Here is a 25,029-nt window from a genome sequence, read left to right as displayed (position 1 = left end):
TGAACGCAAGGTCTTCCCACAACTATAGCTACAATCGACATCACTTTTGTAAGTATTCCCTAGAATTCTAAAGTAGGTGTGTGCCATAGTTAATTAAACCTTTCCTTTCCTGATAAACACATACGTTCATTCCCATTTGTTGCTATGATTAATAGAACTGAAATAAACATACGCTTTTGGACAAATATGCATGCTTTCCAATAAGAAAGATATAGTAACACGGACATTGGGTTAAAGTGAAAATGGTGTGAATAGTTTAACTTTTTAGAAGTATTGTCAAAATTTTATTCCAAAAATACTGTACCGATTAATTTTCTCACAAATTAATAGATGTGAATATCCTACACTCACAGAAAGATTTTGTGTTATCAATCTTCTCATTTTTGGTGAAAATTATGAATAAAATGTGGTGAAGAAATATTGTTTCACTGTTATTTTGTGTCTTTGCTTTCTCTAATTAGGTTAAGTACACACTAACTTACTCCCTCACCCATATGAAGTTGGATTTATACAGTGACATCCTGAGTAACATTTCTCTAGGCACGGTTTAAAATTCTGAAACGGGGATAGGACATTTCTCTTGTGCTTTGAGAAGGAATTGGTCAAAATGAACAGGAGCCAGGGAAGGAGAGCAGACAGGACACCCTCAGCCCATGAGGGTAATCGGGAGGATCCAGCAGTGATATGGTTTGGTTGTGTCCCCACCCAAATCTCATCTTGAATTGTAGCTCCCATAATCTCCACATGTCATGGGAGGGACCAGGTGGGAGGTAATTGAATCACAGGGGTAATTTTTTCCCATGCTGTTCTCGCCATAGTGAATAAGTCTTAGGAGATCTGATGTTTTCGCAAAGGGCAGTTCCCCTGCACATGCTCTCTTGCCTGCTGCCATGTGAGACCTATCTTTGCTCCTCCTTCCCCTTCTGCCATGATTGTGAGGCCTCCCCAGCCACGTAGAACTGTCAGTCCATTAAACCTCTTTTTTTTTTTTATTATAAATTACCCAGTCTCAGGTAGTTCTTCACAGCAGTATGAAAATGAACAAATACAAGGGGAGAGCAATGGCCAGAGTCCATGAGAGAGACCATATATGAAACCAAGTCCACATTTCCCCAGGCAGGCTGGCATTCAGAGGTCTGAATGCAGAGTTCAGCCCGGTGGGGGCAGGGACCTGAGGGAGAGAAGGGGGAAGAGAGGGGTGAGGGCAGGACAATGAAAAGGAATAGGCTTAGGAAATTCCAGCACCATCGTCACCAGCTGGAGGGGGCCATGTGATCTGAATGGGCAGGCCTGTTGATGGAATGCACCAGCGATGTGCTGGAGACCCAACCCTCCCTCAGAATCCCCTTCCCTCTCTCACGAAGAGTATGGCTGGCTCCCTGCATCATTCTGGGCAATCTCCCTCTCTTGACTACTCCAGTGGTCGTGTGTACCATTTCCAGCGTCCCGGGGCAGGGAGTTGTCTCATGCCTGCTGGGGGCTGCTGTTTTATCCCCTGTGAACTCTCCATGGAGCCTGGACTATGTGAATGGGTTGCTGACTTTTGAGCAACAGCCAAGACAGGCCGGAAATATTTATGAGCAGTGGAAGGTGAGGGTGGCAGCAAGGCTGCATGGAGGGGAATTTGGAGGAAGAGTACCCTGGGACTAGTCAACTCCGACTCTGCAGATGAAGGATTGGCTGTGGACGTGCAATGAAAATGATCCAGGTGGTGACCATGGTATCAGATGGACTTCTGAGCCTTCTGAGCTCTCGACACAAAAGCAGACAGGTATCCTGGGGCTCTAATCACTGGCCTATGATGCCACCAGACAGTGTCTGGGGCAGAGGGCTGGCCCAAGGTGTGTACGTGAGCAGGTTGGATGGCAAGGCAGTGGGGATGGCACCCTTCCTTGTTAAACTGATGGGGATGTGTGGGGTCTAATACAGGAAGCATCATGCACAATACTGTTGGGAGCACCCTCACCTCCATGATAGTGTTTGGGCATGGGGAGTAGGCATCTGCAGTGATGCTCTCAATGATAGTTTCCAGGGGATTTCTAAACTCAAGTGAGCACAGGTGATGGAACTGTGGGTTTCTTCAGGTAGGCGGTATGCCAAGGCAGGGGCAGCCTCCACATTTTGAATCAATGAACTCCCATGCCTGGTAATTTCATTCATTCATGCATTTATTCATTCCTACAGAAAACTTTTATTGAATATATGCTGAGGAAACACCAAGTCAACAAAACAAAAGAAAGTGGCAAGGCCCTTAATACTGTCTGTAAGGGGATGGGGGAGATGGAGAGGTGGTGTGAATCGCCCATCTGAGCCAGGGAGTCCAGGAAGGCAGAGCCAGACTTGGGGACAGGCAGTGTGCAACAAAGGGAGTGACAGCCTGTGTCCAGGCAAGCAAGCGCTCCTTCTATGACACTATCAATCTGGTTTTCCTCCTGGATGCTGCCTGTGTGTGAAAGCAACTGCTGTTCTCTGTGCCTACCTGCCTCTGTTAATAGAGAAAATGCAAATGGTTGGCAGATGCTCACTTCTGCTCACCTTGGGTCACCTCTAGTGAAGGGATGGTTTGACAGCAAAAGGACAGGAAGAAACTTTTGGGGATGATGAATGTATTTTGCACCTTCTATGTGGTTGTGATTTCATGGAACTATACATTTGTCAAAACTGTTTAAATTGTTTCTCAGTATTTAGGAGAAAAAGTAAGCAGAAAACCAGGAAGGATATAGATGACCTGAACAGCACGGTTAACTACTCTGACCAATTAAAATAATGAGAAAAGCACTGCATTCAACAACAGCAGAATAAACATTCCTCTCAAGCGTGCATGAAATACTTCCCAGGACAGATGGTATTCTGGGCCATGAAACAAAGCTTACAAATTGAAAAAAAAAATAGAAATAATAAAAAGCCTCTTCTTAGACCATAATATAATTAAATTCAAAACCAAACACCAAGACATCTGAAAAATGCCCAAATATTGGAAATTTTAAAATATGCTCCTAAATAACCTACAGGTCAAAGAGGGAGTCTCAGGAGAATTTTTAAAATACATTAAGTTGAATGAAAATAAAAATATACATACAAAAATGGGATTCAGCTAAAGTGTTTCCTTGAGGGAAATGTATAGCATATTTTATGTTTATATTAGAAAATAAAATCTAAAATCAATAACCAAAACTTTCACCCTAGGAAACCAAAGAACGAAGAGCAAGTTGAATTTAAAGAAATTGTAGAGGATTCCCCCATCCCTTCCCACTTTCCCACCTCTTCCCCTTAAGCCCTACCCCCAACATTTGAGACACACAGACAGACACATCATTTTACAACATGTTCATTTTATTTCCATCACCATGGGGCATACCCTTTGGGGTGTAAAATGTACTCTATTTATTTTACACCCTGTTGGCTATTTATCTGAGGTTAGACCTCTGGAGACTTTTCAGATAGACTTGAAGTCTCTGGCCTTGCCCAGGAATTACTGGCGCCCAAGGAAGCACTGGAGAAGGTGGTGGTCTCCTTGCCCTTGTGGTCCTGCTGTGGTGCATTTTGATTGAGTTCCTCGTTCGGCTGGTCAGAGTGGCTGGATAGTGTTGACCCACTCCATTCCTCAGGTTTTTTTTGAAGCGGTGGTCTTTTAGGGAGAGCCTTTTGTTCCTGGAACTTCCTTGACGGGTCCCTTTTCCCTTCCGGGTTGTCTTGGGAACCTGGAAAGCCAACAGGGAGATCACAGGAGGGCACTGGTTTGGGGAAGAGGATGGAGGAGGGGTGAGAACAGGGGCTTCATAGAGAAATGGTACAGGCTGGGGTGGGGATTGTGCCAGGCAAGGACAGGGTAGGAGTCAGAGCTTGGGTGGGCCATTCACTTCGATAGGGCTTCTGGGCCAGGGTTGAGAGGATGCTTTCCACTTCCTCACCTCTTTGGTGTTGGTGGGTGGTTGTTGGAAAATGGGCTGGAGGCTCGTGGTTTCCTGGACATCTTCACCAGACCAGCGTCTCTCAACAGTCTACTCCAGTCCACCTGGTCTCCCCAAGCGTCCCCCAGGACAGTGAAGGCAGGCCAGCAGGCTAGAAACTCACACGACATTATTATGTTAGTCTTGTGGGAGAATTCCTTTTCCAAGAAACCTTGGTCTTTTCTCTTAACACCTTTAACTAATTGGATGAGGCCCATCCACATTATGGAAGTTAAATTGCTTTACTTAAAGTCAACTGATGGTAAATGTTGATCACGTCTACAAAACACCTTCACAGCAACATCTAGACTACTGTTTGACCACACAGCTGAGCACTACAGCTTAGACAAGTTGACACATAATACTAGCCACTGCAAATATCTTGCACCGTACAAAAATGTGACTCAAAATGAACCACAGTCTTAAATGCCAAAATTACGGGTTTTTTTCTAGGAGGAAACAAAAAAAAATTGTGCTACCTGAGGTTATGTCTTAGTCAGCTCAGGCTGCCATAACAAAATGCCATTGACTGAGTAGCTGGAACAACAGAAATTTATCTTTTTTCACAGTTTTGAAGTCTGGAAGTCCCAGATCAAGGACTGGCTGGGTTGGCTTCTGGTGATGGCCTTATTCCTGGCTTGTAGATGGCCCTTTCTCAATATGTCCATTCTTGGCCTTTCCTCTGTGCATGTGCAGAGAGCGCGCGAGAGAGACAGCGAGCTCATGCAAGCACAAAAATGCTGTCTTCTGTCTCTTCTCCCTTCTTATAACCACAGTAATTCTATGGGATCAAGGCCCCACCCTTATGACCTCTTTTAACATTAATCACTTCCTTAGAAGCCTCATCACCAAATACAGACACCCTGGGGCTGAGGGCTTCAAAATATGAATTTGGTGGAGGACATAAGCATTAGCAAAGAATAGACACATAGATTAATAAATCAGAATAGAGCTCAGAAATAGACCTGCACACATATTGTCAGGTGATTCACAACAAAGGCAATAATGGTGAAAGTACAGGTTTTCCAACAAAAGGTGCCTGAACAATTAGACATCTATACACAAATTATAATAACCTGGACATATCCTTACATAGTCCGTGAAAATTAACTCAAGATACATCATAGACCTAATGAAAAATGCATAGACTATACAACCTCTATAAGAAAACATAAGAGAAAATCAACGTAACTTTGAGTTTGGAGATGAGTTTTTAAATTCAACACCAAAAGCATGATCAAGGAAAGAAAAATTTGCCAAGTTGATTTTATTAAAATAAACATCATGTGCTCTTCAAAAGACAATGTTAAGAGAATGAAAACAGAAGCCACAGACTAGCAGAAAACATCTGTGGCACACATATGTGATAAAGAACTTGTCTCTACAGTATACACGAATTCTTAAAGCTCAATGATAGAAAAAAATGAAAATAGGCAAAGATCTGAACACACACTACACAAAAGAAGATACACACATGGCAAATAAGCATAATAAATGTACTAAGCGTGTTTTGTCATTAGATAATTGGGTACTAAGATGAGATACCACTACACACCTATTAGTATGTCCAAAATCCATAAAAAAGCAAAGCAAAGCAAACAAAACCAAGACCGATTGCCAGGGAAGATGTGGAGCAACAGAAACTCTCATTCATTGCTTGTGGAAATGCAACATGGCACAGCCACTTTGGAAGACAATTTGGCGTTTTCTTAAAAAACTGAACATAGACTTTAACATAAGATTCAGCAGCCATACTCAATCAATTTACCCAATTGATTTGAAAACTTATGTCTACATAAAAACTTGTATATGAATGTATACAATAGCTTATTTCACAATCACCAAAAATAGAAGCATCCAAAATGTATTTCACTTGGTGAATGGAATATATATATATATATTACACACACATATTAAAATATGGTACACCCAGACAATGATACTACTACTTCTCAATGAAAAGGAATAAGTTACAAGCTGCACAAAGTTATACATGACTCTTCAGTTCATTATGCTAAGTGCAAGAAACCAGTCTAAAAAGGCTAGATAGTATAAGATTCTATTTATATGACATTCTGGAAAAGGCAAAATTATAAAGGTGAAAAACCTATCAGTGGCAGCCAAGGGGGTTATCCGACAAGCACAAGGGATGTATCAGGGCAGCCAAACTCGTATGCATAATACTGTAATGGTGGTTGTATGATTCCTTTGGTCTGAATATTTGTGTTGCCACAAAATTCATCTGCTGAAATACCAAGGTGATGGTATTAGGTAGAAGGTGGGGTATTTGGAGAATGACTAGATCATGAGAGCAGAGTCCTCATCAATGGGATTAGTGTTTTTATAAAATAGTCCCCAGAGAGATCCCTTGGCCCTTCTTCCATGCGAGGACATAGGGAAAAGACAGGTGTCTATGAACTAGGGAGCAGGTCTCCACCAGATATGAAATCTGCCAGCCCCTTGATCTTGGACTTTCCAACCTCCAGAATGTGAGAAATAAAGTTGTGTTGTTTATAAGCCACCCAGTCTACACTATTTTTGTTATGGAAACCCAAACGGACTAAGACAATAGCACGAGGCATTTGTCAAAACCCATAGATCTTTACAGCACAAAGAGTGAAGCTTAATGTATGTAAAGTCTAAAAGTAACTTAAGAGGTTGGAGAATCACGGAACAGAATGTAAAATGTTATACACACACACACAAACCTAGCTGTATTATAGACGAATGAAACCACCACAGTGAAGCAAGTGGGGGGAAAGTTATCATATTTGGGTACTTCATCAAAGAAATATATATTTTATAAAGTATATGTCTTCCATATAAGTTTGTAAAATAGTTGAACATTTGATAATCATTTATTTAATTTTTTAGATATCAATGCTATTGGGTTTTTGTTTAATAAAAAGTTCTTTTCCTTTAAAATGCATATTAAATTATTTAGAGATGAAATGGTATAATGCCTTAGATTTGCTCCATGTTATTCCAGATGCTGATATGCAGGTAGGCGAGTCTCTAACTGGAACTAGATTTGCTGTGTATTTAAAGTTGTTCATGCTGGGTATCAAGTATCCTGGGCTCATTATATTAGTTTCTGTTATTCTATATGTGTGAAGGCTTTCCCTAATAAAACTCTTTTTTTTATCATAAATATGCCATTAAAAGTGAAATCCTAAATGAAACTGACCACTTTGTAGAAAGTGAGCACAGGTGATGGAACTGTGGGTTTCTTCAGGTAGGCGGGATGCCTAACACTCTGGGACTTTGTTGTTGTCGTTGTTCTCCAGGAGTCATCAGAGAATATACAGCTCAATAGGACATGGAATAATTAGCCCAAAAAGGAAGCTTCACCTGTAAAATTCAGTTAAGTATTTCCTCTTAGAGAATGCACTTCAAACTTTGTGTGTGCGGGAGTTTTGCCCAGCCAGGTGCAACTCAAAACTCCTAGAATGTGTGTCAAAGACCAATTCCTTCCCTCTCTCCCAGCTGCTTTCCCACCCAAACCACTATTTTCATCCATTTTGTTACCATCCAAAATCTGGCCCATGCCTACAATTGGTCAAATTGCACTTGAGATAACCTAGTTAGAATGCCTTTTTAATGGAGTCAGCTCTGGCTCTCCTTGCGCGGCAGAAAAGCACCTGGCCATGGGCTTCTAGGTCACCCTTCCGGGAAATTCAGGCTTATTGCTCAGGAAACCCTTGCAGATGATAGATTTTCATCACCTAGATCTTGGCTTGTGTTCAATAGCAGTGGGACAAAAGCACAGGACACCTTCCATTACTGCCCCAGGTGGAGATTCCTCTCTGTTCATCCTCCATCCGAAATAAACTACTCAGAGTTGCTTTCCATTCCAGGCTTTTCTCTCATCCACTGAGAATCTGGCCCTGGACCCACCCAGCTCCATCAGAGTCAGCTCCTTCAGAAGGAACTGCAGGTTCCCAAAGTCCAAAATGCCCCAGCTCAGGACATTTACACTCTACAACTCTCACCTGGAGCCCCACACCCTCACCCTTCTCTTATATTTCCTCTACATCTTACAGGACTTCTCGCCACCTTAATTATATGACTGCAGCTCCTAGACTCTACAACCCTATGGGTAGGCGTGAGTCTTGCTTACCTTAGCATCCGCACTACTAACCCAGGGCCTTCCACAGAGCAGATGCTGAGTAAATGGGAAAGAAATGATCCAGTGAAGAGGAAGAATTATTTATTCAGATTTAATTTCTCTTACATTCTCAAAGAAGCCAAGGATATCCTGGTATCCATGTTTTTTTTTTCAAGTTTACAGAATAGAGTGATGTATAAGGCAAGAATTAAGTATCTTTTAACTTCTTGAGGCCTTTATCTCATGTATTTTACTGCTAATTCTTTCACAATTCTAAGCACATACTTTTTCCACTTCTGTTATTATGTCACAATTCACAAAATGGAATGGATTTCCCAATCTGAATAAAAAACAAGACTCTTACTCCTAAACTATATAAACAGCACTATGTGTGACTACTGTCATTCATAAACCTGGATGCTGAAGTTCATTCAACCATCCGTTAAAAGGAACATTTGAACAATTCCAACAGGAAACAAAGATCAATCTCAAAGTCATCCAATAGAACAGAAACTCACTACTAACAATACTGACTGCTCTCTTCAAAGAGTGAAGAATGGGCCTTATGTCACACAAGGCAGTGGTAGCTAATGGATGGGACCCTGGAAGGTGCACTGGCCCAGACCCCCTCCCACTGGCCCTGGCTGCAACTCGTGCTCAGACTCACTCTTCCCCCTCTCTCAAAGCCCACTCATGCAGGGGTGGATAGGAAATGTGAGGTCCTCCACTGATCTTTAGCATATGGTGCAGGACTTTCACACAGCTGGTTTCAATGAGGGCCCTTGCACCCCACAGGAACTCGTAGCATGCAGGATCACTGCCGGGCACCTGCCGGTACTCCAGGTAGTTTTCCTGCACCAAATCTTGGGTGAGCAGCTTCCTGGGATGCGCAAAGACACTGTCCTCCCTCCCGTCAGACGCCTCCAACACTCTCAGCTCCTCCCAGATTTTCTCCTCAGGGGCACAGTCGCCCTCTATTGCGATTATGGCCAGGACGATTATCAGGAGGCCTGTCTTGGGCATGATCTCATTGTCACCCAGCAGGCCATCGTAGGAGAGGCCCAGGCAGGTGACAATGATGTACAAGCGGCCGATGGGGACCACTTCCACCACCTCGATGCCAAAGACCAGCTGCAAGTACTCGGCGGCTTTGCTGAAGATCACAGGAAAGAAGTCCTGGCAATTTCTGATGACACTCTCCAGCATTTCTGCCTTTGTGAACGGCTCCCTGGCTCGATACTTGAGGAGCAGAAAATGAACCAACTCAGCCATCTTCCTACTGAGTGCTACTTGGAAGCTGGTCTCTAGGTCAGGAAAGGTGCTTGGCCCCTCCTGTTCTTGGTTGCTGGAGCCCTCATCGGATTGACTCCAGAGAGTATAGTTGATGGTAGTGGGGAGGGTGGAGGCTCCCTGAGGACTGTGGGGAGGACTCGATGACTCGGCAGCAGGCACCTCCCCCAGGGTGACTTCCACTAGAGTAGAGGAGGAGGTGGCAGTCTCCTGCTCCTCAGTAGCAGGAGCCTGCGCACCCACCAAGCCCAGGGACTCTCCTTGGGCCTCAAGGCCTTCCTCAGGCTTGCAGTACTGACCCCTGTGCTCAAGTGGCATGATGACTCTGGTCAGGGCAGCAGGTAGGAGTGTGGGCAGGAGCTAGTGCTGCTCCGGGGCCTCCAGTCTTCCTTGTCGGCCTGTCTCCTCAGAACCTGAAGGAGCAAGTGAGAGGGCGCCTCAGGGTACAGTCGGCCAGCACATGCTGAGGCTGAAGGAATGACAGTAGGGAGGGTGAGGCCAGGCGCTCTGGAGTCCCATGTGTTCTGGGGCCAGTGCGGCCCTTGGTGTGCATTCAAGGCAAACCTTCAGTGTTGGCACTGTCTGCACCTCCTCTGCTCTGTGACCTCAGGACACTGCCTCAGACCAAGGCTCACTGCCCTGTTCCTGGAGCTCCTGATTCCTGGGAGAGGAATCCATGGGGCTCAGGGTGCAGACTGCAAGTACAGCCACGGATTCCCAAAACTGTCAGGAGGGTTGGCCAGACTCTGTGAGGTCCCCACTCTACTGGGGTGGAGGGTCCCTTCTGTGCTCACTCAGGGTCCTCACCTTTCTCCTTGCAGGGCCTAATACCGCCCTTTTGCTGGCCAAAGAAACTCTCATGTCAAGAACTCACATCCCTGATACGGTACAGAAGGACATGAGGGGACCCACATCTGGCCATATGTAACCAGATCCTCCCGCAAAGGACAACGAGAGATGTCCAAATTCATTGGAGTCCAGGTGTCCTGGGTGACGAGCCCGCTTGGTCCTCACCACTACTCCTGCTAGGGCCTGAGATCCTCCCTCTAGTGACCTGAGTGCAGCCCCTTCAGACCAAGGCCTCCCTTTCCCTGACATCAAAGATCCCAGGATAATGGAGGGACCTCAGCAGACAGCCTTGCCCAGACTCTCTGAGGGAACAGCAGGGGCAGGGCAGATTTCTGTGGGGCCCCCTGTCTGTGTTCTGGCCCAGGGGTACCCTCAATCCTACCTCAGGCTTCTCACCTGGACGCTTGGTAGATATTAGGACCACTGTGTCTGTCGACTACATGGGGGCCCCTGTGTTAACCTGAGTCACCCTCTGAAGAAAAGGTCCTCAACTCCCTGAGATCTGGAAACAGAAGTGAGGAGGAGCCACATCCTGTCACTCCCAGGTGGGTTGTCCAGGGCTGACCCCTTTGGTTCTAGGGTGAGGCTTCTGATAGACTCCTGTGGGTTACTCATCTTTACTCCTGCCGGGGACTGCCCTTCCTCAACCCCCAACCCCCTGAAGTGAGCAGACAGCTCCTCTTTACACCAACACCTTATCTCCCTGAGAGTTCCCCAACCTCCTGCCTGTGGTACAAATGAGATTGCCAATTAGAGCCATCCCTGATCAGGTTCCCCTAGAGCTAAGAATAAGGGACAGCCAGACTCTGTGGCGTCCCTTCTTTCTGGGCCGGGGGTATCCCCAGTCCTCATGAAGGGGGCACACCTTGGGTCCGGCAGATCCTGGGATTCCTCCCTCTGCTGACCTGAAGTGCCACTCCTCAGACCACAGCCCTCAACTCTCTGTCACCCTGAAGTCGCAATGAGCATGGGGCACATTAGGCCACTGTGCCCAGGATCCCCCAGCCCAAGGTTGCCACTGATCTGGACTCTAAGGTCCCCTCGGTCCTCCCTCTTCTTCTTCCCCTTGACTCCTCGCAGGGCTGGGCCTCAACTCCCTGCTGAAGCGGGTCTGCATCCCTAGGATTCCCGCGGCCGAATGAAAGGGTGCCTCAATTTGAGACAGAGATACAGTGGGCCCCTGTCCTGGCATGCTGGGAGCCCTCCGGACTCCATTGTCTTCCAGGAGGGGCCTGGGCCCTTCCTCTGCTTCCCAAAGGCCGTACTCACGATACCGACCCCCTTCCCTCCCTTAGCCATAGATGTGAAAGTCAGGATCTGCGTGCCTGGCCGCCACTCCCGGAGCTTCCGTGGGTTGATTGCAGGCGCAAAGCTCTGATTCTGCCAGGATGGGGGGGATGGGAATCGGGGTTTGGGGGTGCCATTGATGTCTGAGCAATGGGGGTGGGTTTGGTGTTGGGGGATGGGGGTGGGGTTGGTGTTGGGGGATGGGGGTAGGGTTGGTGTTGGGAGATGGGAATGGTGGTGGGGGTGCGGGGGGTTTACCCTCAGTACCCTCTCGGGGCCTTGCCCTTGATTCCTGGCTGAGTCTGGGCCCTACTCTCTTCTAACCAGCCCTGCCCTGGTCACACAAAGCTCTTACGCCAGAGTTCCCTGCGGTTAAAGTGGCGGGGGGTGGTGGGGTGAGGTGGTGGTGACTCAGCCTGAGAAGTCTTCCCCTGTGGAGTGGTCCAGGCTCGGCAGCAGAGGCAGCGCTGGATTATTGGGGGCCCTCTGTCTGGGGTGAGGCCCGCCTCAGTCCTCCCTCAGTGTCTTACCTTGCCTCCTCACAGAGCCTGGGCCTGCTTCCCTCCGCCGACGTCAGGCCGTTGCTCAGGGCAAGAATCTTGCTGTCCTACGACCCCCCAATGCGCAAGTCAGTGGCGTCACATCCGGCCCCGTGACTTCCCTGGGTTCATAGCAGGGGTGGAACTGGATTCTTCCTGGATGGGGATCTGGATGGGGGTGGGGGTAAGCATGAAGATGGTGTTGGGGGTACGGGTAGGGATAGGGACGGGGATCCTGAGGCTGTAGATCCTGGTGGGGTCGGGGGAGTTAGGGGTGGGAGGGGCTTTTGGTCATCCCTCAGGGTCCTGACTTGGATGCCTGCCTGTGCCTGGACCGCCATTCTCTGCAGATTGTGTCTGCTCCCCTCAGACCAAGTCTCTGACTCTGAGTCCCCCTGAAGTGGCATTGAGGGAAGGAGTGCGGTCGGGGTGACATCATTGCCTAAGTTTACCAGGGCTGACAAGAGGGGCTGAGCTAGATTCTGTGGTCCCACTTCGTGGGGGAGGGTGGACCCTCAGTCCTCACTCAGGAGGGTCCTCTTCCTCACTCCTGGCTGTTGGATGAAGTGATGGGCAGGAGATACTCTGTTTCTGTCACCTCTGTGCATTTGCACAGCTGCACCCCTTGTACAGAATGTCTACGGGTCCCAGGCCAGGAGCTCCCTGCAGGGCGGGAGCTCCCACGATCGTATTGACCTCTGGGAGAAGACAGTCGCCTTCCCACAGGGGCTCCTCCCCAGCCAGAGTTACACTTGGCAAACCTTTGGTCCTAAATGATTTATTCTCTGAATTGAAGAAATAGGGTTTACATATCTTCTAAGTATATATGTAGGTAGCGATATATATATTTATTTCTATGAACTAACACCTACCCTTAGTATGCATGGTTCACTCTGATATCCTATTCTACTTCTATTCCAGTCTTTGTGTTCTGTTGAAGGAATTTTTTTTTACAACATAATTCCTCTCGCATTATGTTGGTTTCAGGTTGTTAATAGCAGAACTCTGGAGCCATATTGCCTTAACCAACCAAATTTTCCTGGTGTCCTGCTATTACATTAGGCCTCTTGGCATCGTGTTTTCAGGGGCTGCCTCAGATTGTGCAATGAAGTGAAGTGGAAAATTTAAAACTTTTATTCTACCCATTCTGTCATCTGCCGTCTAGGCAGGCTACAAACCTCCCCAGCATCCCTGCCGCTAACCCCCTCTAACCGACACGGCAAGTGTCACACACAAGTACCAGCTCAACAAGGTCTTCAGTCTCACCCTGGATTGGCCCTGTTTTGTTGGGTAGATTTTCTTGCTGATACTGGTTTTCTACTTTCTGTTTCCATTCTATAATTTTCCAGGGTTGATTTGGGAAGCAGAGCACAGCAGCCCAAATTTCCTTGTGATGTCGGCGGCTACAGATAAGGCACTAAATTGTAAATAATTTAAGCTGAGTTTACATTTTTACACTGTTGTGTTCCCCATGAATGAATATGTTATACTCCTCTATGTATGTCAAGCTATTTTTTCCTGAATATGTCAGTATACTTCGATAGTTGCCTCTATAAACAACTTATACATTTTTATTAGACTTCTATTCAGGTAATTCTTGGATTTTGTTGCTATTGCAAATGGGATATTGTCTATTAATTGTTGTAGTTAGTTATTGCTTTCGTGAGGTGAAGATTTTGATTTTGCTGTAGTAATCTGTTGCACACCTCGTTCTGAAGGCCGATGCACTTGAATATGCCACATGCCTTTTCCTTTGAATTTTCAAAATCGATAATGGTATTATCACTAAACATTACATGTTTTTCCATTAGTCATACCACTTCCTCATTTTGATACTTATAGCTCTTTGTGTCTCAATCCTGATTTCAAACGTAGAGATAATGGGCTACATCTACTTCTCGTTCCTGACTTGAATGATAATTCTTCAAATGTTTCACATTTAAGTATGTTTGCTGTTGATTTTAGGAAATGGACGTTCTCTTTGAATATAGGTTAAATAAATATTTTCTTTTTTCCATGAACTCATATTAAATTTCTTTAAAAAGCTTTTTCTGTACCCTTTGACAGGATCAAATTTTTTCTCCTCCATTTTGTATGTGAGGAATTACAATGAAACCGTTTTTTTTTTTCCTAATGTTAAATTGTATGTTATTTCCTTGGGCAGAGCCTGTTTATTTGTTTAATATGCTACTAATTTAGGTAAGGTATTTACTGCTATGTAAGGGAGCTTACTTGACGTGTTCTTTTTCCATCAGGGGAGGGATGTGGTCCTCATCTGGTTTTGAATCAAGGAGAGCTAGTCTGGGAGAATGAATTGAACAATTGTCAATCTTTTGTATGTTCTGGAAGAGTTGATATAAGGTGGTGGTTAGTTTTCCCTGAACATTTGATAGAATTGGCCTCCAAAACTGCCTAACCTGGAATGTTTGAGGGCGGCTTGAGCTTTGAATATTGTACAGTTTCAGTTTGTGTAGTTTAATTAAAGTTTTCTTTTTCTTTTTGGATCAGTTTGGTTACTTATTTATTTTATTTCTACAAAGTGGTCAGTTTCATTTAGGATTTCACTTTTAATGGCATATTTATGATAAAAAAAAGAGTTTTATTAGGGAAAGCCTTCACACATATAGAATAACAGAAACTAATATAATGAGCCCAGGATACTTGATACCCAGCATGAACAACTTTAAATACACAGCAAATCTAGTTCCAGTTAGAGACTCGCCTACCTGCATATCAGCATCTGGAATAACATGGAGCAAATCTAAGGCATTATACCATTTCATCTCTAAATAATTTAATATGCATTTTAAAGGAAAAGAACTTTTTATTAAACAAAAACCCAATAGCATTGATATCTAAAAAATTAAATAAATGATTATCAAATGTTCAACTATTTTACAAACTTATATGGAAGACATATACTTTATAAAATATATATTTCTTTGATGAAGTACCCAAATATGATAACTTTCCCCCCACTTGCTTCACTGTGGTGGTTTCATTCGTCTATAATACAGCTAGGTTTGTGTGTGTGTGTATAACATTTTACATTCTGTTCCGTGATTCTCCAACCTCTTAAGTTACTTTTAGACTTTACATACATTAAGCTTCACTCTTTGTGCTGTAAAGATCTATGGGTTTTGACAAATGCCTCGTGCTATTGTCTTAGTCCGTTTGGGTTTCCATAACAAAAATAGTGTAGACTGGGTGGCTTATAAACAACACAACTTTATTTCTCACATTCTGGAGGTTGGAAAGTCCAAGATCAAGGGGCTGGCAGATTTCATATCTGGTGGAGACCTGCTCCCTAGTTCATAGACACCTGTCTTTTCCCTATGTCCTCGCATGGAAGAAGGGCCAAGGGATCTCTCTGGGGACTATTTTATAAAAACACTAATCCCATTGATGAGGACTCTGCTCTCATGATCTAGTCATTCTCCAAATACCCCACCTTCTACCTAATACCATCACCTTGGTATTTCAGCAGATGAATTTTGTGGCAACACAAATATTCAGACCAAAGGAATCATACAACCACCATTACAGTATTATGCATACGAGTTTGGCTGCCCTGATACATCCCTTGTGCTTGTCGGATAACCCCCTTGGCTGCCACTGATAGGTTTTTCACCTTTATAATTTTGCCTTTTCCAGAATGTCATATAAATAGAATCTTATACTATCTAGCCTTTTTAGACTGGTTTCTTGCACTTAGCATAATGAACTGAAGAGTCATGTATAACTTTGTGCAGCTTGTAACTTATTCCTTTTCATTGAGAAGTAGTAGTATCATTGTCTGGGTGTACCATATTTTAATATGTGTGTGTAATATATATATATATATTCCATTCACCAAGTGAAATACATTTTGGATGCTTCTATTTTTGGTGATTGTGAAATAAGCTATTGTATACATTCATATACAAGTTTTTATGTAGACATAAGTTTTCAAATCAATTGGGTAAATTGATTGAGTATGGCTGCTGAATCTTATGTTAAAGTCTATGTTCAGTTTTTTAAGAAAACGCCAAATTGTCTTCCAAAGTGGCTGTGCCATGTTGCATTTCCACAAGCAATGAATGAGAGTTTCTGTTGCTCCACATCTTCCCTGGCAATCGGTCTTGGTTTTGTTTGCTTTGCTTTGCTTTTTTATGGATTTTGGACATACTAATAGGTGTGTAGTGGTATCTCATCTTAGTACCCAATTATCTAATGACAAAACACGCTTAGTACATTTATTATGCTTATTTGCCATGTGTGTATCTTCTTTTGTGTAGTGTGTGTTCAGATCTTTGCCTATTTTCATTTTTTTCTATCATTGAGCTTTAAGAATTCGTGTATACTGTAGAGACAAGTTCTTTATCACATATGTGTGCCACAGATGTTTTCTGCTAGTCTGTGGCTTCTGTTTTCATTCTCTTAACATTGTCTTTTGAAGAGCACATGATGTTTATTTTAATAAAATCAACTTGGCAAATTTTTCTTTCCTTGATCATGCTTTTGGTGTTGAATTTAAAAACTCATCTCCAAACTCAAAGTTACGTTGATTTTCTCTTATGTTTTCTTATAGAGGTTGTATAGTCTATGCATTTTTCATTAGGTCTATGATGTATCTTGAGTTAATTTTCACGGACTATGTAAGGATATGTCCAGGTTATTATAATTTGTGTATAGATGTCTAATTGTTCAGGCACCTTTTGTTGGAAAACCTGTACTTTCACCATTATTGCCTTTGTTGTGAATCACCTGACAATATGTGTGCAGGTCTATTTCTGAGCTCTATTCTGATTTATTAATCTATGTGTCTATTCTTTGCTAATGCTTATGTCCTCCACCAAATTCATATTTTGAAGCCCTCAGCCCCAGGGTGTCTGTATTTGGTGATGAGGCTTCTAAGGAAGTGATTAATGTTAAAAGAGGTCATAAGGGTGGGGCCTTGATCCCATAGAATTACTGTGGTTATAAGAAGGGAGAAGAGACAGAAGACAGCATTTTTGTGCTTGCATGAGCTCGCTGTCTCTCTCGCGCGCTCTCTGCACATGCACAGAGGAAAGGCCAAGAATGGACATATTGAGAAAGGGCCATCTACAAGCCAGGAATAAGGCCATCACCAGAAGCCAACCCAGCCAGTCCTTGATCTGGGACTTCCAGACTTCAAAACTGTGAAAAAAGATAAATTTCTGTTGTTCCAGCTACTCAGTCAATGGCATTTTGTTATGGCAGCCTGAGCTGACTAAGACATAACCTCAGGTAGCACAATTTTTTTTTGTTTCCTCCTAGAAAAAAACCCGTAATTTTGGCATTTAAGACTGTGGTTCATTTTGAGTCACATTTTTGTACGGTGCAAGATATTTGCAGTGGCTAGTATTATGTGTCAACTTGTCTAAGCTGTAGTGCTCAGCTGTGTGGTCAAACAGTAGTCTAGATGTTGCTGTGAAGGTGTTTTGTAGACGTGATCAACATTTACCATCAGTTGACTTTAAGTAAAGCAATTTAACTTCCATAATGTGGATGGGCCTCATCCAATTAGTTAAAGGTGTTAAGAGAAAAGACCAAGGTTTCTTGGAAAAGGAATTCTCCCACAAGACTAACATAATAATGTCGTGTGAGTTTCTAGCCTGCTGGCCTGCCTTCACTGTCCTGGGGGACGCTTGGGGAGACCAGGTGGACTGGAGTAGACTGTTGAGAGACGCTGGTCTGGTGAAGATGTCCAGGAAACCACGAGCCTCCAGCCCATTTTCCAACAACCACCCACCAACACCAAAGAGGTGAGGAAGTGGAAAGCATCCTCTCAACCCTGGCCCAGAAGCCCTATCGAAGTGAATGGCCCACCCAAGCTCTGACTCCTACCCTGTCCTTGCCTGGCACAATCCCCACCCCAGCCTGTACCATTTCTCTATGAAGCCCCTGTTCTCACCCCTCCTCCATCCTCTTCCCCAAACCAGTGCCCTCCTGTGATCTCCCTGTTGGCTTTCCAGGTTCCCAAGACAACCCGGAAGGGAAAAGGGACCCGTCAAGGAAGTTCCAGGAACAAAAGGCTCTCCCTAAAAGACCACCGCTTCAAAAAAAACCTGAGGAATGGAGTGGGTCAACACTATCCAGCCACTCTGACCAGCCGAACGAGGAACTCAATCAAAATGCACCACAGCAGGACCACAAGGGCAAGGAGACCACCACCTTCTCCAGTGCTTCCTTGGGCGCCAGTAATTCCTGGGCAAGGCCAGAGACTTCAAGTCTATCTGAAAAGTCTCCAGAGGTCTAACCTCAGATAAATAGCCAACAGGGTGTAAAATAAATAGAGTACATTTTACACCCCAAAGGGTATGCCCCATGGTGATGGAAATAAAATGAACATGTTGTAAAATGATGTGTCTGTCTGTGTGTCTCAAATGTTGGGGGTAGGGCTTAAGGGGAAGAGGTGGGAAAGTGGGAAGGGATGGGGGAATCCTCTACAATTTCTTTAAATTCAACTTGCTCTTCGTTCTTTGGTTTCCTAGGGTGAAAGTTTTGGTTATTGATTTTAGATTTTATTTTCTAATATAAACATAAAATATGCTATACATTTCCCTCAAGGAAACACTTTAGCTGAATCCCATTTTTGTATGTATATTTTTATTTTCATTCAACTTAATGTATTTTAAAAATTCTCCTGAGACTCCCTCTTTGACCTGTAGGTTATTTAGGAGCATATTTTAAAATTTCCAATATTTGGGCATTTTTCAGATGTCTTGGTGTTTGGTTTTGAATTTAATTATATTATGGTCTAAGAAGAGGCTTTTTATTATTTCTATTTTTTTTTTCAATTTGTAAGCTTTGTTTCATGGCCCAGAATACCATCTGTCCTGGGAAGTATTTCATGCACGCTTGAGAGGAATGTTTATTCTGCTGTTGTTGAATGCAGTGCTTTTCTCATTATTTTAATTGGTCAGAGTAGTTAACCGTGCTGTTCAGGTCATCTATATCCTTCCTGGTTTTCTGCTTACTTTTTCTCCTAAATACTGAGAAACAATTTAAACAGTTTTGACAAATGTATAGTTCCATGAAATCACAACCACATAGAAGGTGCAAAATACATTCATCATCCCCAAAAGTTTCTTCCTGTCCTTTTGCTGTCAAACCATCCCTTCACTAGAGGTGACCCAAGGTGAGCAGAAGTGAGCATCTGCCAACCATTTGCATTTTCTCTATTAACAGAGGCAGGTAGGCACAGAGAACAGCAGTTGCTTTCACACACAGGCAGCATCCAGGAGGAAAACCAGATTGATAGTGTCATAGAAGGAGCGCTTGCTTGCCTGGACACAGGCTGTCACTCCCTTTGTTGCACACTGCCTGTCCCCAAGTCTGGCTCTGCCTTCCTGGACTCCCTGGCTCAGATGGGCGATTCACACCACCTCTCCATCTCCCCCATCCCCTTACAGACAGTATTAAGGGCCTTGCCACTTTCTTTTGTTTTGTTGACTTGGTGTTTCCTCAGCATATATTCAATAAAAGTTTTCTGTAGGAATGAATAAATGCATGAATGAATGAAATTACCAGGCATGGGAGTTCATTGATTCAAAATGTGGAGGCTGCCCCTGCCTTGGCATACCGCCTACCTGAAGAAACCCACAGTTCCATCACCTGTGCTCACTTGAGTTTAGAAATCCCCTGGAAACTATCATTGAGAGCATCACTGCAGATGCCTACTCCCCATGCCCAAACACTATCATGGAGGTGAGGGTGCTCCCAACAGTATTGTGCATGATGCTTCCTGTATTAGACCCCACACATCCCCATCAGTTTAACAAGGAAGGGTGCCATCCCCACTGCCTTGCCATCCAACCTGCTCACGTACACACCTTGGGCCAGCCCTCTGCCCCAGACACTGTCTGGTGGCATCATAGGCCAGTGATTAGAGCCCCAGGATACCTGTCTGCTTTTGTGTCGAGAGCTCAGAAGGCTCAGAAGTCCATCTGATACCATGGTCACCACCTGGATCATTTTCATTGCACGTCCACAGCCAATCCTTCATCTGCAGAGTCGGAGTTGACTAGTCCCAGGGTACTCTTCCTCCAAATTCCCCTCCATGCAGCCTTGCTGCCACCCTCACCTTCCACTGCTCATAAATATTTCCGGCCTGTCTTGGCTGTTGCTCAAAAGTCAGCAACCCATTCACATAGTCCAGGCTCCATGGAGAGTTCACAGGGGATAAAACAGCAGCCCCCAGCAGGCATGAGACAACTCCCTGCCCCGGGACGCTGGAAATGGTACACACGACCACTGGAGTAGTCAAGAGAGGGAGATTGCCCAGAATGATGCAGGGAGCCAGCCATACTCTTCGTGAGAGAGGGAAGGGGATTCTGAGGGAGGGTTGGGTCTCCAGCACATCGCTGGTGCATTCCATCAACAGGCCTGCCCATTCAGATCACATGGCCCCCTCCAGCTGGTGACGATGGTGCTGGAATTTCCTAAGCCTATTCCTTTTCATTGTCCTGCCCTCACCCCTCTCTTCCCCCTTCTCTCCCTCAGGTCCCTGCCCCCACCGGGCTGAACTCTGCATTCAGACCTCTGAATGCCAGCCTGCCTGGGGAAATGTGGACTTGGTTTCATATATGGTCTCTCTCATGGACTCTGGCCATTGCTCTCCCCTTGTATTTGTTCATTTTCATACTGCTGTGAAGAACTACCTGAGACTGGGTAATTTATAATAAAAAAAAAAAAGAGGTTTAATGGACTGACAGTTCTACGTGGCTGGGGAGGCCTCACAATCATGGCAGAAGGGGAAGGAGGAGCAAAGATAGGTCTCACATGGCAGCAGGCAAGAGAGCATGTGCAGGGGAACTGCCCTTTGCGAAAACATCAGATCTCCTAAGACTTATTCACTATGGCGAGAACAGCATGGGAAAAAATTACCCCTGTGATTCAATTACCTCCCACCTGGTCCCTCCCATGACATGTGGAGATTATGGGAGCTACAATTCAAGATGAGATTTGGGTGGGGACACAACCAAACCATATCACTGCTGGATCCTCCCGATTACCCTCATGGGCTGAGGGTGTCCTGTCTGCTCTCCTTCCCTGGCTCCTGTTCATTTTGACCAATTCCTTCTCAAAGCACAAGAGAAATGTCCTATCCCCGTTTCAGAATTTTAAACCGTGCCTAGAGAAATGTTACTCAGGATGTCACTGTATAAATCCAACTTCATATGGGTGAGGGAGTAAGTTAGTGTGTACTTAACCTAATTAGAGAAAGCAAAGACACAAAATAACAGTGAAACAATATTTCTTCACCACATTTTATTCATAATTTTCACCAAAAATGAGAAGATTGATAACACAAAATCTTTCTGTGAGTGTAGGATATTCACATCTATTAATTTGTGAGAAAATTAATCGGTACAGTATTTTTGGAATAAAATTTTGACAATACTTCTAAAAAGTTAAACTATTCACACCATTTTCACTTTAACCCAATGTCCGTGTTACTATATCTTTCTTATTGGAAAGCATGCATATTTGTCCAAAAGCGTATGTTTATTTCAGTTCTATTAATCATAGCAACAAATGGGAATGAACGTATGTGTTTATCAGGAAAGGAAAGGTTTAATTAACTATGGCACACACCTACTTTAGAATTCTAGGGAATACTTACAAAAGTGATGTCGATTGTAGCTATAGTTGTGGGAAGACCTTGCGTTCATCTTATTACGTGGCAAAGGCATGTGACATATCAATACGTACATCACTACTTGTGGGTGTTAAAACACTATATATTTTCATAAAACATCCATGTCTAAAAAAATCCTAGACTGAGCTCTAAAAGGCTGCCCACGGATCTCATCCTCCACACTCTTCTTCATCAAATCACCACCAACTCTTACCCTTCTCCCTCCCTCTCAACGAAGGGAACAACGTCACCAACCTCAGAAGTCAGGTCAATAGAGATTCTCTCCGTCAGTTCACAGTCTCTCACTTCCTAAAACCCTTGCATGTCTTTCCACCTCACCATCTCCCTCACGCCCCCCATAGACTGAGTTAAGGGCGCTGCTGCTTTCTTGTGTTTTGTTGACTTGGTGTTTCCTCAGCATATATTCAATAAAAGTTTTCTGTAGGAATGAATAAGTGCATGAAATGAATGAAAGTACCAGGCATGGGAATTCTTTGGTTCAAATTATGGAGTCGGTCTGGCCTGGGCCTCCGACCCGCAGGAAGAAACCCACAGTTCCTTCACCTGTGCTCACTTGAGTTCAGAAAAACCCGTGGAAACTACCAACGAGAGGGTCACTGCAGATGCCTTATCCCCAGGCCCAAACACCGTCACGGAGGTGAGGATGCTCCCAACAGGATGGTGCATGATGTTTCCTGTATTGGACCCCACACATCCCCATCAGTTTAACAAGGAAGGCTGCCAACTCCAATGCCTTGCCATACAACCTGCTCATGTACACACCTTGGGCCAGCCCTGTACACCAGACAGTGTCTGCTGGCAACATAGGCCAGCGATCACTGCCCTAGGACACCAGTCCTCTTGTGTGCCAAGAGTTCAGAAGCCGCAGAAGTCCATCTGAGACACAGTCACCACCAGGTTCATTTTCAAGGCACGTCCACAGCCAATCCTTCATCTGCAGAGTCTGAGCTGACTAGTCCCAGGGCACTCTTCCTCCCATTTCTCCTCCATGCAGCCCCACTGCCCCTTTCAACTGCTCGTAGGCATTCCTGGCCTGTTTCGGCAGTTGGTCACCAGTCAGCAATCCACTCACATAGCCCAGCCTCTATGGAGCGGCCCCAGGGGATAAAACACCAGCCCCCAGCATGCATGAAGGCATCTCCCAGATCTGGGACGCTGGAGAAGGTGCAAGGGACCACTGGAGTGTTCAAGAGAGGTAGCTGGCCCAGAATGATGCAGGGAGCCAGCCAAACTATTCCGGAGAGACGGAAGGGGATTCTGAGGGTGGGAAGGTTGACCAGCACAGCCCTGGTGCATTCAGACAACAGGCTTACCCACTCAGATCACAGGGCCTCCTCCAGCTGGTGATGATGGTGCCAGGATTTCCCAAGCCTATTCCTGTTCATTGTCCTGTCCTGCCCCCTCCCCGCTTCTCTCCCTCAGGCTCCTGACCCCACCGGCCTGAAGTCTGGATTTAGAGCTCGGAGTGCCAGCCTGCCTGGGTCTCAGTGGACTTGGTTTTGCATGTGCTCTCTGTCATTGACACGAGCAATGGCTCTCTCCTGGATCCTCCCTGGATCCTCCCTCACAGGCTGAGGGTCTCCTGTCTGCTCTCATTACCTGGCTCCTCTTCAGTCTGACCAAATCCTTCTCAAAGCAGAGAAGAAATATCCTGTCCACACTTCAGAATTTTAAATCAATTGTGATTTTTATGAGAATTTGAATTGGTACAGCATTTTTGTAATAAAATTTTAGAAATATTTTAAATGTTAAACTATTTTCACCCTTTCACCTTAACTCAATGTCCATGTTAATATATCCTTCTTATAAGAAAACCATGTTTGCCTAAAACTCATATGCAGAGATGTTTATTTTATTCTATTTATCATACAGCAAATGGGAAACAACTTATATGTCCATTAGGAAGAAAGAGTTTAATTAACTATGGTGCATGTCTACTTTAGAATTATAGAAAGTGGTTTCAGAAGTGAGAAAGATCTATCTCTATCTATCTATCTATCGATCTATCTATCTATCTATCTATCATCTGTCTATCTATACTGTTGTCGAAAGATCCTACATCCATTTTATAAAGTGATAAAAGCAGATCAATATGTATGTCATTGTTCTGGTATATTAAATAAAAATAATATATTGTTATAGTTTGTCAGTGAAAAGCCTAGAGTCAGCAGTAAAATAATACACAACATTGTTAATTGTGGTGACCTGTGCGCGGGGGGCGGGGGAGGGGGTGTTGTTAACTGTGGAGGAGCTTTGTAAAAAAAAATTGTGAATTATCTACATTTCTATAACTTTTGAAATAAGAATATATACCAAACTACATTTTAAATAAAAAATATTTAATACTGACAACAGAAATACTAGCCGTGTCAGTTTAAGTAATTGCTAGCTGATGCAACAGAACAACCATGAATGCCTTGACGCAACAGAAGTTTATTTTATGTGCAAATAAGTTCTGAAGCGGTTTGGCAGGGGCTCTCCACTCGCACATGACCCAGGGATCCAAGCTGCTTCCACCTTGTGATTCCGTCCTCTCAAGATGAAGCTGCCATGTTTGCTGTTGAAAGCAGAGAGAAAGCATGGAAATGGCACACTGGCTCTCAAATGCTTGGATGTGACAAACAATGCTTCTGCTCCTATACTGGTGTAAAGGAAAAGTCACATGATCCTAACTGCAAGGACTTTACTGTTCCCATGTGTCCAGGAAGGAGACAAAGACAAAATGTGGGTGAGTATTATACCCTTCCCCATAAACTGTTACATAGTGGGTGCTCAACAAAAAGCAACTATGATGATTTGGTATTATACTACCCTTCTCATTTCTAGGAGGAGTTTCTGAGAAGGCCAAATTTGCCTTGAAGTTCTCCAACATTTTCCAGTGTCAAATATGTGACTGATGTTTTCAAATATACGATCACAACTAACTGTTCAAGAATCTTGAAAGTCTCAGCAGGAAGGCTTTCCTTTGTAATATCCTTTAAATCCTTAGTAGGCTGAGAATTCTTCCTCCATTTGATTCCCAGTCAAAATGTTAACCTGTGAATTTCTGCTACCCTCCACACGCCTGTACACCTGTCGAGGTAGGCACACTGAAGGCCAGTATTTTCCTGTGGAGCAGGTAAACAGACAAGAAACAGAAGGCTGCTTAATTATTCCTCTTTCATTAGAGTTGACGTGTTTTCAAGGAATCGTTTTTAAACTCCTGGAGGACTCCAGAAATTTAGGAATTCAGCCTCAGTAAGTAGATGTTCGTTCCACTGGGATTTCCCAAGGTTTTTCTCATCTAATACTCATGAGAGACGGTTTGCTCTTTGACCATTTATCTGTGCACGTATTCAG

General features: G+C 44.3%; 3 protein-coding genes across 3 annotated transcripts; 1 reads left to right on the top strand and 2 right to left on the bottom strand.

Moving 5' to 3' along the window:
- Positions 1-3,461: 3,461 nt before the first annotated feature.
- LOC129024370 (chondrosarcoma-associated gene 2/3 protein-like) lies at positions 3,462-4,174 on the bottom strand. Its single transcript, XM_054471375.1, has 2 exons — positions 3,912-4,174; positions 3,462-3,701 (listed from the first exon to the last, which is right to left on the bottom strand). Exons 1-2 carry the CDS (start codon positions 4,172-4,174, stop codon positions 3,632-3,634), a joined length of 333 nt encoding a protein of 110 aa, XP_054327350.1. The 3' UTR covers positions 3,462-3,631.
- Positions 4,175-8,144: 3,970 nt separating this feature from the next.
- Positions 8,145-12,118, bottom strand: MAGEA12 (MAGE family member A12). Its single transcript, XM_054471361.1, has 2 exons — positions 12,015-12,118; positions 8,145-9,761 (listed from the first exon to the last, which is right to left on the bottom strand). Exon 2 carries the CDS (start codon positions 9,664-9,666, stop codon positions 8,722-8,724), a length of 945 nt encoding a protein of 314 aa, XP_054327336.1. The 5' UTR covers positions 9,667-9,761; positions 12,015-12,118; the 3' UTR covers positions 8,145-8,721.
- A 5,258-nt stretch (positions 12,119-17,376) lies between these two features.
- LOC129024372 (chondrosarcoma-associated gene 2/3 protein-like) lies at positions 17,377-18,387 on the top strand. Its single transcript, XM_054471376.1, has 2 exons — positions 17,377-17,791; positions 18,002-18,387. Exons 1-2 carry the CDS (start codon positions 17,529-17,531, stop codon positions 18,069-18,071), a joined length of 333 nt encoding a protein of 110 aa, XP_054327351.1. The 5' UTR covers positions 17,377-17,528; the 3' UTR covers positions 18,072-18,387.
- Positions 18,388-25,029: the final 6,642 nt, after the last annotated feature.

This window comes from Pongo pygmaeus, chromosome X, assembly GCF_028885625.2.
Source record: "Pongo pygmaeus isolate AG05252 chromosome X, NHGRI_mPonPyg2-v2.0_pri, whole genome shotgun sequence".
Lineage (NCBI taxonomy): Eukaryota > Metazoa > Chordata > Mammalia > Primates > Hominidae > Pongo > Pongo pygmaeus.
The sequence above is the reverse complement of the archived record's forward strand: the minus strand, read 5'-3'. Positions and strand labels throughout refer to the sequence as shown.